Below are 15,926 nucleotides of genomic sequence, written 5' to 3'. Positions count from 1 at the left end.
ATTTATGATTTTATTGAGAAATGAAAGAATATTCTTTTGTAAATGTTAGCAAGCCAAATATTTTTAAATGTTACATACCAAGGAATGCATTGGAAAGATGATACTATGGCTATAGAGTCAGAGGACCTGACTTCAAATTTTTCCTCTGATGCTTACTTCTGTATAACCTTGAACAAGCTCCAACCCTGGGGCTTCAGTTTCTTCATTTTTAAAATCAGGATGTTTTATTAGGTGGCTTCTAAGATCCCTTTCCATCTCTAATCTATGATCCTATGAAATTTATTTTTAAGTGTGCCTTGTTTATATGCTATATTTCTTTTCACTATTTGCTACAGATTAGTCCTTCTATGACGATTAGATAACTTGAAAATTAGAATAACATTTCTATTATTTCACTGAATTACAATATTAAAAGGTTTAAAGTATTTTGCAAAATGTATAACAGAATCATAGCAGTATATGACACATTATAACTACTCTTCGCCTAATGGTAACAGTCAGGACTACAAGACTCAGGGCCATCCTGTAGGATCTTGAACCATACCCTTCAATTGCCTGCTGCCTGTCTCTTCCATTTTCTGTACAGGTGAAAACTTATTGAAGAATGAATGGAAGGGAAAAAATATCATACATATATTACATAAGGGTTTAGAGTAAAGTGTTGTATAGCCAAAAGACACCATCTATTAAAGAAAAAGGCATTCGTCAATATTCCTTGCTATATGTCTTGGTGACTATGCTGGGTAGGTTTTATGAGCTAGTTAATTATTTGAGATCTTCAGGACATTTTTTTTTTAGCTTCAACTGAGTCACCTCCTTTTCTCCCTAGAGACTGCAACCCTGAGTCATTTGGCTACTACCTGATACTCTTAAAATAATTCTAGTAATTTTTATAGGAATTTATAGAATACAAGTGCTTTTAATGGCTTCCATAAAAATCAGATTAATAAGGAATCCCAAATTTGCAAGTATCTTTTGTGGTTTGTTTTGTTTTGAATTTTCCCAGGACACTCTGAAAATCCTTTTCTTCTCTCAGTTTCCATTTGTTAGGAAAGGATCCTAATGGAAGTAACTGAATTATATAAAAACCTTTAATAACCTATATACTTTAATTGTTTTTGGAGTAAAGAACTATGGGGGAAACATTATGATAACATTGACAAAAAATATCATTTATGTGCTTTGAATTGTTCACAGAACTAATGAGAGGCTAGCTGAGTTGAGTTCCAGACTATTAAATGAAAAACAAAAGAGTAGAATTTTAATCAACAGTTTTACTACAAGTCCAGTTCTGGAGCCTCCTCATGTTGGGGATCTTCATACTACTATGGTTCTCAATAGGCGTCTCATTCCAAGAGGAAATTTATTATATTCTACTGGAAACACAGTGTCTTCAACAAACAGTATGGAGGCCTACTTGACAAAGGTTAGTTATTTAGAAATTTTATTTTTACTTTCTTTATATTAAAGATATAATGTAAAATATTCATTGAGACGAAATTTCCTATTTATGTATTTTTGAATGTATCATTGATTTTTGTGATTTATTAAAATAAAGGTGGTTCTTCTAACTAATGATAATTTAAAATAACGGATAATTAGTTTTAAAATGTTTTTTGGATCCACAACTATCACATGTTCCAGTTTGTTAACTTCTCAAATATAGTCATACCTAGTTTTACACAATTTTTGTAACCTTGAAATGAAATTCATATAAGAATTCTTTAAATTGAATATTAGTTTCCACCAACCAATATTTAAAGAGAGACTTAACTTTACTGATTTATTTTCCCATGGTAATAGTATTGAGGTTGGGAAGGCTGGGGATCACAGACCAATGTCATGAGGTGTCTCCAAAGAAAGACAGACTGCCAGAAGAGTAACATTTCAAGGTTGGGGTAGGGGGGAACTTGGGATCAAAGATTCTAAAGCCAGAAGCCTTTAGAATCACTGATAGCTTGTTAGGACAGAACACCCCCTTCTACCCCCAAGGTCAGGGGAACCTCCCTAGTGCTATCTCCCCTAGAACCTACATTCCTTCAATAACATCTTAACATTTAAAAAAAAAAAAAAAAACTATGATTCTTTTGTTTCTTTTTCAGAATTTCTTAAAACAAATGTGTGTATAAATACAAAAATCCCCACACATATAAACACACCCCTTTTTAGAGTATCCTAGAGAAATCTTTTGCAAAGCAATCTCATGTGATGTGGATAATTATGTGCTACATTTTTTCTTAGTTCATATTTGTATGAAGATTTTCACAAGGTATATAGCCTTAAGAGGCACTGTAGATCTGTAGTGTCTTTCTCCTCCTAAGGACCTTCCAGCCTTGACACAGTACATGTAATGTAGTCAACATTACTGCAAAGTGCCCTCAAAAATTTATTAATAAATTAGTCAAGATGAAAGCATCTTGTAAGCATGATATTGATATGATAAATATGAATGTTAGTTAATAAATAAATCTTTCCTCTGAAGCATTTAATTAAAATGTTCATTTTAAAAACAGATTGTTTTGCAATTTTAAAGAAAATAATACCATGAAAGTCTCCTTCTCAACTCTTAGTTGATCACTTCATTTTACCTGTATAGACACAGACATTATATTTATTCTTTGGGAATAAATCTCACTTTCACTACTTTCTACTGACTCTCTTTGTGTAAGATATATGCGAGTTCTTAATTATTCAGTTCCTTGATCAGCAGTCTGTTTCTCCCTACTCTTCTCTATAACCAGATTAGTGAAAAGGTGTGTAGTCAACTTTGCTCAGTATTCTTATTGTCTCTTCATTTGTGAGTTGCACCACTATGGTCTAATAACTCATTTTTTGAAAGTATCCTCCATATTAATGCATTTTTTGGTAATCATACTTTATTCCAATGGTACAAAGCTGATAGGAAAAAATTATATCACTTACACAGTCCAATAAAGGGTAAGAAAAAAGTGATATGGGAAAACCAAATTTATTCTTTTTTTTTTTAAACAGTGCATTCAGTGATTTATCATCTTAAAATTTTCATTTCTCTTTTATGTGTTTATTTAAAATTTAAATACAAAATAAAAAAATTAGAAACATACGTGTACATACACAAATTGTCAAGTGCTCAGTAGAACATTGGGAAGGATTCAGAATATTGAACAATAAATTCCCATTTCAAGAAAGTATGTATAGTTTATGTATTATTACATAAGAATTATTGTATTATATAATGTAATATTACAATGTTACATTATTACATAAAGCCTATGTAATAATATAAGGCATTCATAAACTGTCCATTTTTTTCTTTGTTGTACTTTTTATTTTATTATTTCTTATCCTTTTCCTCCCCATCTTCCCAAAATAGGCAACAGCATTACATAAAGAATAATTAATTCCAATTACTGTGTAAACTAACTGGAAAAATAGGTAAAAAAGGAGTCCTGCCAAATTCCTTTTATGAAACAAATATGATACTGAAATCTAAACCAAGACAAAACAAAGAGAGAAAATTACAGACCAATCTCCCTAATGAATATTGATGCAAAAATTGTAAATAAAATATTAGCAAAGAGATTATAAGAACTTACCAGTAAGATAATATACTTTGACCAAGTGGGATTTATACCAGGAATGCAGGCTAGTTCAATATGAGAAAATTTTCCATAATCGACCACATCAATAACAAAACCAGCAGAAATCACATGATAATCTCAATAGGTGCAGAAAAAGCCTTTGACAAAATACAGCACCAATTTCTATTAAAAACACTAGAGAACATAGAGATAAAGAGTGCTTTCCTTAAAATAATAAGTAATGTCTATTTAAGACCAACAGCAAGCATTATTTATAATGGAGAGAAGCTGGATTCATTCCCAGTAAGATCAGGGGTGAAACAAGGATGTTCATTATCAGCACTGTTATTCAACATTGTACCAGAAATGTTGACTTTAGCAATAAGAAAAGAAAAAAATTAAAGCAATTAGGATAGGCAGTGAGGAAATAAAACTATCACTTTTTGCAGATGATATGATGTTATATTTAGAGAATCCTAGGAACTCACCCAAAAACCTACAGGAAACAATTAACAGCTTTAGCAAAGCTGCAGGATATAAAATAAATGCACACAAATCATCAGCATTTCTATATATTGCTGACAAAGCCCAGTAGATAGAGCAATTCCATTTAAAATAACTATAAATAAAATAAGATTTTTGGGTGTCTACTTGCCAAGACAAACCCAGAAACTATATGAACATAATTACAAAACACTTTTCACACAAAGTCATATCTAAACAATTGATAAAATATAAATTGCTGGTGGGTAGGCCAAGCTAGTATAATAAAAATGACAATTCTGCCTAAATTGAACCTACTATTTCAGTGGCATACAAATCAAATTGCCAAAAAATTATTTTTTAGAACTAGAAAAAAATAACACAATTCATCTGAAAGAACAAATGGTCAAGAATATCAAGGGAATTAAAGAAAAAATTTACGAAGGATGGTGACTTAACAGTACCAAACCTATATTACAAAACAACACTCTATTTGAAACAGAGTGGTGATAAATGGAATAGATTAGATATACATGACATAATAACCAAGTAATCTGGTTTTTGATAAACCTACAAACTCCAGCTTCTGGAATAAGAACTCACTATTTGATAAAAATTGCTGGGGAAACTGGAAAATAATATCAGAAACTCAGCATAGATCTACATCTCACATCCCATACTAAAATAAGGTCAAAATGGCTACGTGGTTTGGACATAAAGGATGATTCCATAAATAATAAGAGAGCAAGGGATAATTTACCTGTCAGATCTTTAGAGAAGGGAGGAATTTGTGACCAAAGAAAAACTGAAAAACATTATAAAAGGCAAAATGGACAACTTTAATTATATTAAGAATACACTGGTGTGTGTATTTCATTCTTATAAAGATTTTGTAAAGTTTAAAAAGTCTGTAAATGGACCATTTGTCCTTGTCATTGTTCTTGCAGTGAACTTTCTTGGGTACAACAATATTTTTTTTATCTCTCTACTGAAAAGTCTTATATATTAAAAAACCCTTCAGTGCTTTTTAAATTATATTTCCATGAGTAAAGATTTCTTCATACTTGATCTGATTCAACTGCTCTTCCTAATTCATCTTTAATGCTGTATCTACATTCTCTTATTGAAAACTAAAGTGTTAAAATCCAGTTGTCTTGACTTTTGAAAATAATTCTCCCATTTTACAAATGAGCAAAGTCAAAGAGAAGTTTATTGACTTGCTTAGGAACTGTGAAATATCTCAAATAGGATTTGAATATAGATCTTCCTGACGCCCAACTCCAGTATCTTAACCTTGATATCTCATCTCTCCAGAAATCTAGATTGTTTATATAACTTTCTATAATCTTGTTCTTCCTTTTCACATTTGTATGTGTTCTGCTCAATGTTTTACAAATGAATTTATCTTCTAAACCATGTCACCCTCTTTGTCTCTCAGCTTTATCAGGAACTTCAGTATAATCTGGCTAACATCACTTCTTGGCTCTTTTGACCTTCTCGTTGAGGCGTCTCTTTTTTATCATTTGATCTTGATTTTCACCATTTCCCACAAAACTTACATAGTTTGTCATTTTGCATATCTGATCTTTTGGTGTCACTATCTGATTTTTAATGGGTTAGATTGAAGTAATATATAAAAATGCCTTCTCATGTTTTATCACTTATGACTTGATGTATATTTTTATCATTAAAAAAAAATACTCAATATTCATATTACACTCAGACTGCTAATGTCATTCCCAAAACAGTAGCCAGTCTTTCCTTATCCTTTAATAATGAATTTCATTTCTTTTAATTTTTTTTTTATTTACCTTCTAACTCTTCAGGAAGAAGTCAGAAAAGACATACAGACAGACAAACAGATTTCTTGGAATCTTGAAAACTTTTGTCTCCTTCATTTCTCAAGTATGAACTATGTTTTCTAGCATTCTTCCTGGAATCCCATCCTATTCTTATTTTTGTTTCAAAGTTACTAAGGATCAAAATTAGTTTTGACTTGATTAAGAAAATCTGTTTTTAATAGATTTTCTCTATTTAATTCTTTTCAACAGATATTGGCCCAAAAGCTACAATTATCATCATGGTGAACTTTTTTGAAAATACTTATAATAAACATTGTGATGGGAAATGTCCAAATAACATGAGAAATTATGGTTCTTGTTGCCTTTGGGTACATAGTAGAACTAACTGTGGTCCATCCTTCTAAGTCATCCTTCCCTTTAACTAAAACTTCATTTTGTCTTCTCACTTAATTCAGTAATATCAATATGGGTGTTAGTTGATTTCTTCCAATAGCATAGCACTTTATTAGTCATCGAAAACTTACATTACCAACAGTTAAGTTAATGTTTATAAAAATAATTAAAAACTATGATTTATTCTTAGCAACATTTCTCTATTTGTGGAGGAAGGGTGCCATTCAGGAGGACTAAAAGATATTTATAATTTTTCTTTGTTTCATTGGTTAACCTAAATTCATTACTACCTGTCAGTAGTCAAGAACAATTATATAAATCTAAGTAAATACAAATCATATACAAGTACCTAAAAAGTAATTTGGTTGTACAGGGAGGGAGCCTATCAATTAGGACTATCAAGATAGGACTTAAATACACTTGAGCTGAGGCTTCAAATGAAACTGGGGATTCTGAAAGACCCAAGTCAGATGGGATTACATTTTGATATGGAAAAAAGTCCTTGGAAAAGCCTGGAGACAGAAGATAGATATCTTTTATAAAAAAGGTCAGATAGGCCAGTTTGCTTGGAATTTAAAGTGTGTCTGAAAGGAATTAATATACAGTAAGCTAGAAAAAGTATGGTGAAGCCAGATTATGAGAGACCTGAAATACCCAATAGCAGTTTCAGTTTTTTTCCAGAATACTTTAAGCTTTTCAATTCTGGTAGAACCAGGCAGATAGTGTAGTGCATGGGTTTAAGCTTTCAAGATCAGCTTCATGTCACAAAGAGACCTCAGAGAAGCTCTTTTGCTTGGAAAAACTAGCTACTGTGTGAACATAAATCCAGCAAATGCCTCCAGTAATAAGAAAGCCACCAATAAGTAATCTGTTTGTTCTGTCTCAGAAAAAAGCGTTCTAATTTCTCACAGTGTTAGACTGATCTGAATCTTGCTTTTTACCTTTATTGAGGATCCCAGCCATTTCTGTGATCATCATGGCAGTTACCGGTGACCCAGTATCAGTGTACTATTTTCTGATACCAAAACATATTCATACCTATGACCACTTTTACAGAAGGGCCAGATCCCTGCCCTGGAGCTTGTTTTATACTTGAAGATGTTTTACAAATGGATATTCGGGTCTAATTCAATGACTACTTGAGGTAGTTCCAACAGACAGATTTCTATAATAAAACATTTTCTGCAAATTACTTGTAGGGAACTTCAAAAATATCTTGAGGCAGTGTTTCTGCTGAGCATAGTTATGCATCTCTTTGCACAAGGCTTTGATTGCCAAAGTAGGAATTCATAGAATGCTAAACACAACCAATAGAGCATGTGACAAGCTAGCATCTAGATGCTATATTTGTTTAATTTATCCAGAAGTGCTGCCCCAGGATAACTTGGTCACTCCTACAGCTTTGTACACTGAAGATGAAGGATTCTAAACAGAATAAATTTCTTACTGTATTCTTTTGGGATATAGGTAATGCTTTGAAAAAAAATAACCATTTCACATCCATTTTTATAATTACTTTGTGGTCATATTATAGAGATCTCTGTAAGAGCTAAGAATGTTTTACATTTTGAAGTGTTCTTCAGAAGACCCTATATAGTGATGACTATATGAATTGTCAAATATGTCTGTGAGAATCCTAAAGATAATTAGAAAAGAGTTATTGATGGAGTTCATTCGGAGAATGTGTGTGATTTATTTAAAGAAATGAAGTTTTATAAAACTCTCTGAAAGGTAGGAGTTTGCTGAAAATTTGTCACTGATAACCATCTTTTTTAGAAATGTAATTTTTCAAAATATTTAATCATAACCAAAGCACCACATGCTTCAGGGTATATGCTAAGAAAAAGAATATTAACAATAGTTTTCCTAATAACAAGAGTTTGAGTTAGTGGAAAAAATCAAAATCATTTTTAAAAGTTGTAGGATTTCAGGGGCACTTAAGTTGCACAGTGCATAGAGCACCAGTCTGAAGTCAGAAGGACAGGTGTTCAGATTTGGTCTCAGACACTCTACACTTCCTAGCTTTGTGACCCTGGGCAAGTCACTTAATTCAAATTGCCTCAAGGGGAAAAAAAGTTATAGGATTTCAGACAAAAGTTAGGTTCTAACTACCCCTAATAGACAGGATGGGTACCAGGCCAAATTGATTGTTATTGGTGCCTTCTTATCTCCCTTTCTTGTACTTTATTCTTTCTTGTACATTCCCCTTTTCTTGAATTTTCAGGGCCATTATGCTGTTGCTAGCCACTCATTGTTGTGCTATTAGATGACTTATACATACCTTACCTGGACCTTGTTCTTTATTCTAGTAACAACAACAACGATTGTGTAGTTATTTTTTAGCTGACTGTCATACAGCAATTTAAAGTTTACAAAATGTTTTAGGCATATTACCTCACGTGATTGTCACAACAACCCTGTAAAAACAACCCAGTAATGCAGATGAAGAGACCCAGAATCAGAGGGGCTAAATAACTTAGCCATAACTGCTGTCTGGAAATTAGACTATATAGAGATGTAGATGCAATGTGACTATAGATACACAGACTTGGTGAGCAAGAAGAGCCTAAAACACTTGATAAAAAAAAAGTGTTAGATACACAATTGGAACAAAGACTCTCTTGAAGTTCATTGTTCTTTCTATCACACCACATTGCTCCTCCTATTAGAATGACCTGCTATGTATCATCTCATACTCAAAAGAGAAATGTTCTCGGCCCTTTCATATTGTAAAGTATTTAATCATCTCATTCATGCTAAAGTGTTCAAAGCCTATGCAGATTTAATCTGTTTCTGTCTCCTAAGGTTATATATGTTACCATTACCCAGAGGAATGAATCTGAATTTCAGACTTCACTGAAAGTCTAGTAAAGAATCTGTTTGAGAATAGGAAGCTTTTCCAGGAACAGGAAACCTTCTCAAAATGAGACACTTGGCTTATGATTTACCCTACCCTTGGGTAAGGCCAGCCTTATTGAGAAATATCATAATAATAGGTTGAGTGGTTAGGGTATCAATATGATAACTTCTCAAATCTAAAAGCTGAAATTGTGTTGGAGGATGTATAGATGTATAGGTAGTGCTTTATACTTAGCAGAACATTTGACATGTATTATCTAATGTCATCCTTATAATACTCTATAAAGTATCAGTGTAAGTATCATTCCCATTTTGCATATGAGAAAATTGTAGTTCATAGATTAACTTTGTCTAAGTTTATATAGCTATTAAGTTGGAAAGTAACTTTAATATAAAAGAATGCCTTTTTTTATGGATTTTTTGAAAACTACCTGTTTCTTTTTTTAAAAAAAATATTTATTTTTTAACATCTATAAATAGCTTATAAATTTTGCTTTATTGGTATTACAGCTTGGGTTAAAATGAAGACCTCGAATTGACTCTTTCCAGGAAATTGGCACTGATGTGTGGAAACTGATATGAATAAGAATCTTCTTATGCAGCATAGCAAGCCTGGGGCAACAAAGCATACATACAAATGCTTTCTATGGCTATATTGAGTTTATTAGTAATTTCTTTGGATGTATATGATACTTTAAAAGATTTTTTGAGTTCTGTATATTATCTGTGGTTCTTTGTTCCTCATTTACTTCATTGTTCAGAACAGTGTTTTATTGTTTTTTTCAGATGCGGCAGGAGTTGGACAAAAGTATAAGTAGGGAACTTGATGAAGGTATGTATATCCAAATGGTTCATAAATAAAATATCATGATTTGATGCTATACCTGATTTTTATAAACTGCCACAAAAGAGCTATTCCTTCTTTACCACTTTAAAGTAACCATGAATTCCTCTATGCCAGTGAAATGTAAAATCTAGCAGGTTCTTCCTAATAAGCTCTAAAGCTAGCACAAGCCCAGAGATAGACTGTATCTGTTTCTAGAAGACAAGCCTGGTTACTTACAGAGAGGCTTAGATACAGATGATTGGTCAGTAAGTGATGAAGTCTTTGGTTACAATATCCCATGAAACAGAAATATAATTGGTCCTCAGTTCTGTATAACCCCTTCTGATCTTTAGATGTGAAGCCAGTCAACTATTTTTGGAGGATGCAGTTGGAAAAGAAGCTTGCTGTTCAAAAAAAGTTTGTACCAGAGAGCTTTTGAAATCATATCCAAGTCTTGAGATTCTGTTATTCTGTTTAATCCTGTGATTTCAAGAGAATGATGGGAGAGGGGTCAAAGATGCTCAGAATCCTATAATTCAAAAACCACCTACAAATAGCATCTACAAAAATTAATCCTTAATTTACATCTTTTTCCAGTAATCGCCAGTACTGGAAGAACAAAGTAATATTCATATGACAGCCTCGTTGCAGATTTCAACAAAATTTAGAAAGAAGTGAATAGCTACATAGAAGTGTACTTCACTTTTTCCTCAAATAGGCAAATAAAATAATTGGCAAAGTTTCATTGTGATCCCAAAGGCAATAATAAACATAATTAAATAGGAAATAGAGCTCAACAGAAGCAAAAATAAACAGATCACCATGAACATAATTATATTTGCAGCTTATATATTGACTTGTATTACAGAGTATAAAAATACTGTATGAATTTGATGAGTTGCTCCAAATGTAATTATAGTATCCAACATTTATATAGCACTTTAAACTTTGCAAAACATTTTGCATACAATGTCTAATTTGAACTTCAAAACATACCTAGTATGATAGGAGATTTCCAGGAAAACTTGAGTTCAAGTCCTCCCTATGATATATATTATCCGTAAGACCATAGGTAAGTCATTTAACTTCAAATGTAAATTGTTTTTTTCTTCCTTTTTTTTCCTCCAGCTAATGCTGAATTTGAATCGAGATCTTGCTGGGCTTTTCCAGTAGGATCTACCGATGAGTCCACAAGAATGCCAAATCTGAATCAGGATCCAGTTTCCAGGGCAACTCAGGAATATTTAGAAGTTTTAAAAAAAAATTACATGCTTTAAAAAAGGAAGAAATAATGTACATTTATGAAATGAGCTATGTTTACATAATATTTAATGGGTTTCCACTAAATATATAAATGAGAAAAAAAATCTAATGTATTAGAAAATGTATCATAAGTTTTAATATGTACTATTTGAATATATGTATATGTAAATATATTTGTATAGTTATTAAAAATTTATTCATATTTATAACACTATCCCCTAAATTGTGTGTTGTTGACTCTCTAGAAACCACTAAATTGTGTAACACTTTAATTATCTTTCTCTAAAAGTTGTATTGTGTTTTCTGTTAAATATGTAAGATTAAGCATTTAGGAAATTTAGATATAATTATTTTGATAAATTGCTGCTATTTCTACTGTCAGTATTTGAATTTTAATATAAATAACAGTGTCATAAACTTTATATGTAGCACTTCAACTTATTGTAAGTTGCAGTGCACTTAAACTATTTTGTTTTTAAACTTTAGTTAAATGAATCAAATACATCATTTCTCCTACAAGTTTTATGATAATAATACTTTTCATTATGAATTTTCTAATCTAGTAAACCTATATTCATTCAAATCCTAATTTTCTTATCTTTTTTTCTTAAAAATATGCAGAGTTGAACATATCATTACCTAAGAATCAAATCTGGCTGCTGCTTATTTTTGTACCAAGATAAGAATTATTTTTTTACATTTTTAAAATAAAATTGTACTATATTTATTAAAAAGCATTCTTAACTCTATAGCCTAACAGAACCAAGCATGATTGGTATTTAGCCAGCTTAATGTAGTTTGCCAACTCTTAAGTTAAATCATCCATGGAGGAAATTTCCACATTGGGAGTTTCCTACAGTGATAATATTATGGGTCAAGGCTTATGAAGATGTGCATATAGATACACACATACCTTTACAAGTGCACACATATACATATACAGACATATCCTGTATGTGCCAGACTTTCACTTCATCTCAGGTAATCATTCAGCAGGTCACATACTCTTATAGGGGGAAAAAGATTTTATACGTATGGTCATAAGAGAGAATGTAAAGCATAATTAGAAAGTACAAAACAGTATGGGCAGAATGAATTCAGAGAATTATACAAAGGGAACAAATTCAGTAGAACTGAAGTTCTGGAAAAGAGATCATATATATATGAAGCTGTAAAGGCCTTTAAAGTTCATCCAATACAGAAGTTCTTAAAGACCTATTTGAAAGTCTGGTAAAACCTGTGGACTAATCAGAATAACATTTTTCAGTAAATGAAATACAAAGGAAATGAAAAGTTAATATGTGACTATATAAACATAATTCTTTTCCCATCAAAATTCATACAACTCTCCCCCAAAAAAATCTACCCAGAGACCACTTGGGGGTCTATAGATCCCAGGTTAGGGACCCTGATCTAATTCAGTAGCTTTATTTTAGTTATAAGGAACTGAGGCCCAGAATTACACCTAAGGCTTCTTGCCATTGTTTAGTTATTTTAGTTATGTCCAATCTTAGTGACATGTGGATTTTCTAGGCAAAGATGCTGGAGTAGTTGCCATATCCTTTCTTCTCCAGCTCATTTTTCCAGGAGAAAACTAAGGCAAAAAAGATGAAGTGACTTGCCTAGAATTAAACAGTTAGCAAGTGTCTTGAGGCCAGTTTTGAACTCAGGCATTCCTGACTCTAGGCCCAGAGGGTTGCCCACTGCACCACAAGTTTACACAGGTAGTAACTATCAGAACTGGGATTCAAAATTAAGTTCTCTGATTCCAAGTTCCACTCTCTCCTTTTATTTATTATAAATATTATAAATACCAATATTTCCACATATAAATAAAAACAAAATGATTTATAGTCAATTGAATCTTTATTATGTAACTTTTTAAATATATACTTTTTTCTACATATTGTTGATTTTTTTTATTTTTACATTGCATTTTCATATCAATAAGTCCCTTGTAAGAAAGTAAAGCTAAAAAAACAAAATTAAGAATATGGTGACTTCATCAGAACATGGAAAATTTCCACATCTGTTACTTCCCTCTACCTCTTTATTCTTAAAAAACAAATATATATTTTCTCTCCCTTTCTGAAAGAAAGAAAATTCATTGTAACAAATATGCATAGTTTTGATGACCACATTAGCACCCTGGATACTTTAGAATCATCCAGAGTCAGGATAAACAAAAGTCCTTGATCTTTATTTATTGTTGACGGGGAGGAATGGCTACACGAATCTGGCCAGGAGTCACTCTGCTTTCTTACTCTACACTTTAATCCCTCCTCCAAATCTCTCTATAGGCCAACAGATCAAGCCCGCGCAGAATGGTGGGAAGGGCCATTTTCCAAGCAAATGCTAATAGAGTATTGTCCAATTGGTAATTAGCCTTAAGTCCTTGCTTGTTCAAACCTCAGTGCATCTGCTCAGTTTCAGCCCATTACACATAGTCAAGCAAAACAAATTTTCTCATTGGCCCTAAAAATCTTGATGGCATTTTAAGCTTTAATAACTTCAAGCTGAATGCTACAAAAAAAAAATAATAATAATAATAATTTGAAAGTTTTAATTATTTAAATTTCGCATTTAGAGCACACTGCCAGTATGTCATTCAGAAACTGTTGCACTAGAAAAACAATCTCAAACTTGTGGATCAGTCTGTGGAGAAGGTCCTTCCTTCTTAGCTACTTTTGTCATCTGATATATGTCCATTAGATATTTTTTTTTTCATTTCTTATCCCATCAAAACTTTTACATCAATCAAAACCTCATTCCTGGATGATTTTAAGACTAAGATTGCAGATGCAATCCTTTACAAATGCTGCTTACTTGCTAATGAAAGTTTAAACAATATAGCACAAGACAGAAATTTTAATTTTATTAAGTATATTGATATTTTCAAATGATTTTTCAGATGTTGGTTTTGTAAGTGTTTTTGTTTTTAGCATTTATATTTCTGAAGTTTTTAAAGTTTAAAAGTTGACTAAGATTTTTGAAATGTCTTGTTATATAGAGCTCTCCTTCTGCCACCTAAAACTACCACCTCTATGTCAGGAGGTAAATAGTATGTTTCATCAATGATCCTTTGGAATCAGTAGTCAGTCATTGTATTGATCATAGTTCTTACAGCTTTCACAGTTGGGTTTGGGGAAAGGGGAGGATATTATTTGATGCACATTTTTTTAAAGTTTCATTTTTTTTTCTTTTTGAAATCACTTTCACTACTCCCTCATTTTTCTCTCTATCCCATCTCCAAAATACATCTTTAAATTAAAGTCCTTTGTAAAGTCCTTTGTAATTAAAGTCCAATGTAACAGTCCTTTTGCAAAACAAAATTATACATTGTTCTTACCTGAAAACATGTCACTCTCCTTTATTAGCTTTCTGACAGTATGTAGAGAGCATGCTTTATTATCCAGAAATCTGTCCAATACACCATGATGTCTCTTCAACAGTAAAAAAGAGCCTCTTTCTGAAGTCAGAAGATTTGGGTTCAAAGCTTCCCTCTGACACTTAACTACTTATATCACTCAGCCAAGTCACAATCTCTTTGAGCCTCAGTTTCCTCATTTATAAAATGAGGGATTGAACTAAAATTCCTCTGCAGTCCCTTTCAATTCTGTATCTATGATTCAATGAAGAGAAGAAAGAAATATGTATAATTAGTTCCTTGAGGGCAGGTGCATTTTTCCTTTTCTATTCATCTTTCTTACCTGGCTCAGCTACTTTTGTATAGTGTTGTTCTGCTGTGTCCATCCCTTTGTGACCTTGTAGACTATGCTGTCCATTAGATTTTCTAAGCAAAGATGTGGGAGTGGTTTGCCATTTCCCCCTCTGGTGGAATAAGGCAAACAGATTAAGTGACTAGCTTAGAGTCATACGATAAATGTCCGAGACTACAAGCCAGGACTCTATGCTTGACCCACCTACTTGGCAACAGAGATCAAGTGTCTTGGCCAAGGTCACACAGCCAGTAAGTGTCTGAGGCTGGATTTGAAGTTTGGTCTACCAGACTCAGGCCCATCTAACTGCCCCAAGTGTACGTTCTTAATTAATGCTTACCAGAATTAAAGATAGGTTTACTAATCATTAATATCCAACTGCTAAACCAATTGGGATTTTTATTTTAAGATGAGCTTTCAGATATTTTTCTTCAGTTTTGGGTTTGTTGGAGAAAACTCTGCTAATACCTATGAGAACCTGCTACTGATTGCTACTGTCAGAGTATTAACAGAGGCTAGCAGGAAGGATAGGATGCAGCTAAACTGGATTAAAGGTAGGGTTTCAAGGAATCTGTATATATCTGAAAGGCATGAGAAACTGGCTCACTTTGGTGTCCAGGACATAACCAAAGGAACAGATCTTTGCTACAGGGCATTTGCTCATCAATTACGTATATCAATTGTATATACAGGCTATAAAAATACATCTGATCCCTCCACTCAGAAAGAAGGTAAAGAGAGCGAGAAGCAGCACCTTTATGTATATTTTGTATTATTTGGAAAAGTTCCATAGACAGTCCAGGACAGGACAGAAGATAATCCAAATACAAAAAGGAAAAAAAATTCCTGAGAAGGTAGAGGAAAATTTATAGATATCTCAGATACTGGTGGTTATAGAAAAATACTCCAGGAGAAAGACAGGAGGCAAATCTAATGCTGGAGTTATATAAATGTATCTCATAAATGTAAATAAAATAATAACAGCCCATATTTCACAGTATATTGAATCTGGGCAAGGCTA

General features: G+C 32.4%; 1 protein-coding gene across 6 annotated transcripts in view; it reads left to right on the top strand.

Annotated features, from left to right (window-relative positions):
• The window catches only part of LOC100920658 (ankyrin repeat domain-containing protein 26), a 93,085-nt gene extending 81,804 nt beyond the window's left edge, over nucleotides 1-11,281 (top strand). For all 6 annotated transcript variants that reach the window (XM_031938879.1, XM_031938880.1, XM_031938881.1 and 3 more), the window contains 3 exons: nucleotides 1,198-1,426; nucleotides 9,884-9,929; nucleotides 11,052-11,281. In XM_031938879.1, the coding sequence (XP_031794739.1) occupies nucleotides 1,198-1,426; nucleotides 9,884-9,929; nucleotides 11,052-11,200 (424 nt within the window). In that variant the 3' untranslated portion in view covers nucleotides 11,201-11,281. The remainder of the gene's footprint in view (nucleotides 1-1,197; nucleotides 1,427-9,883; nucleotides 9,930-11,051) is intronic.
• Nucleotides 11,282-15,926: the final 4,645 nt, after the last annotated feature.

The sequence above is a fragment of the Sarcophilus harrisii genome, chromosome 5 (genome assembly GCF_902635505.1).
Source record: "Sarcophilus harrisii chromosome 5, mSarHar1.11, whole genome shotgun sequence".
In the NCBI taxonomy this organism is placed as follows: domain Eukaryota; kingdom Metazoa; phylum Chordata; class Mammalia; order Dasyuromorphia; family Dasyuridae; genus Sarcophilus; species Sarcophilus harrisii.
Note: the sequence above shows the minus strand (reverse complement) of the source record. Positions and strands in the feature narration are given on the sequence as shown.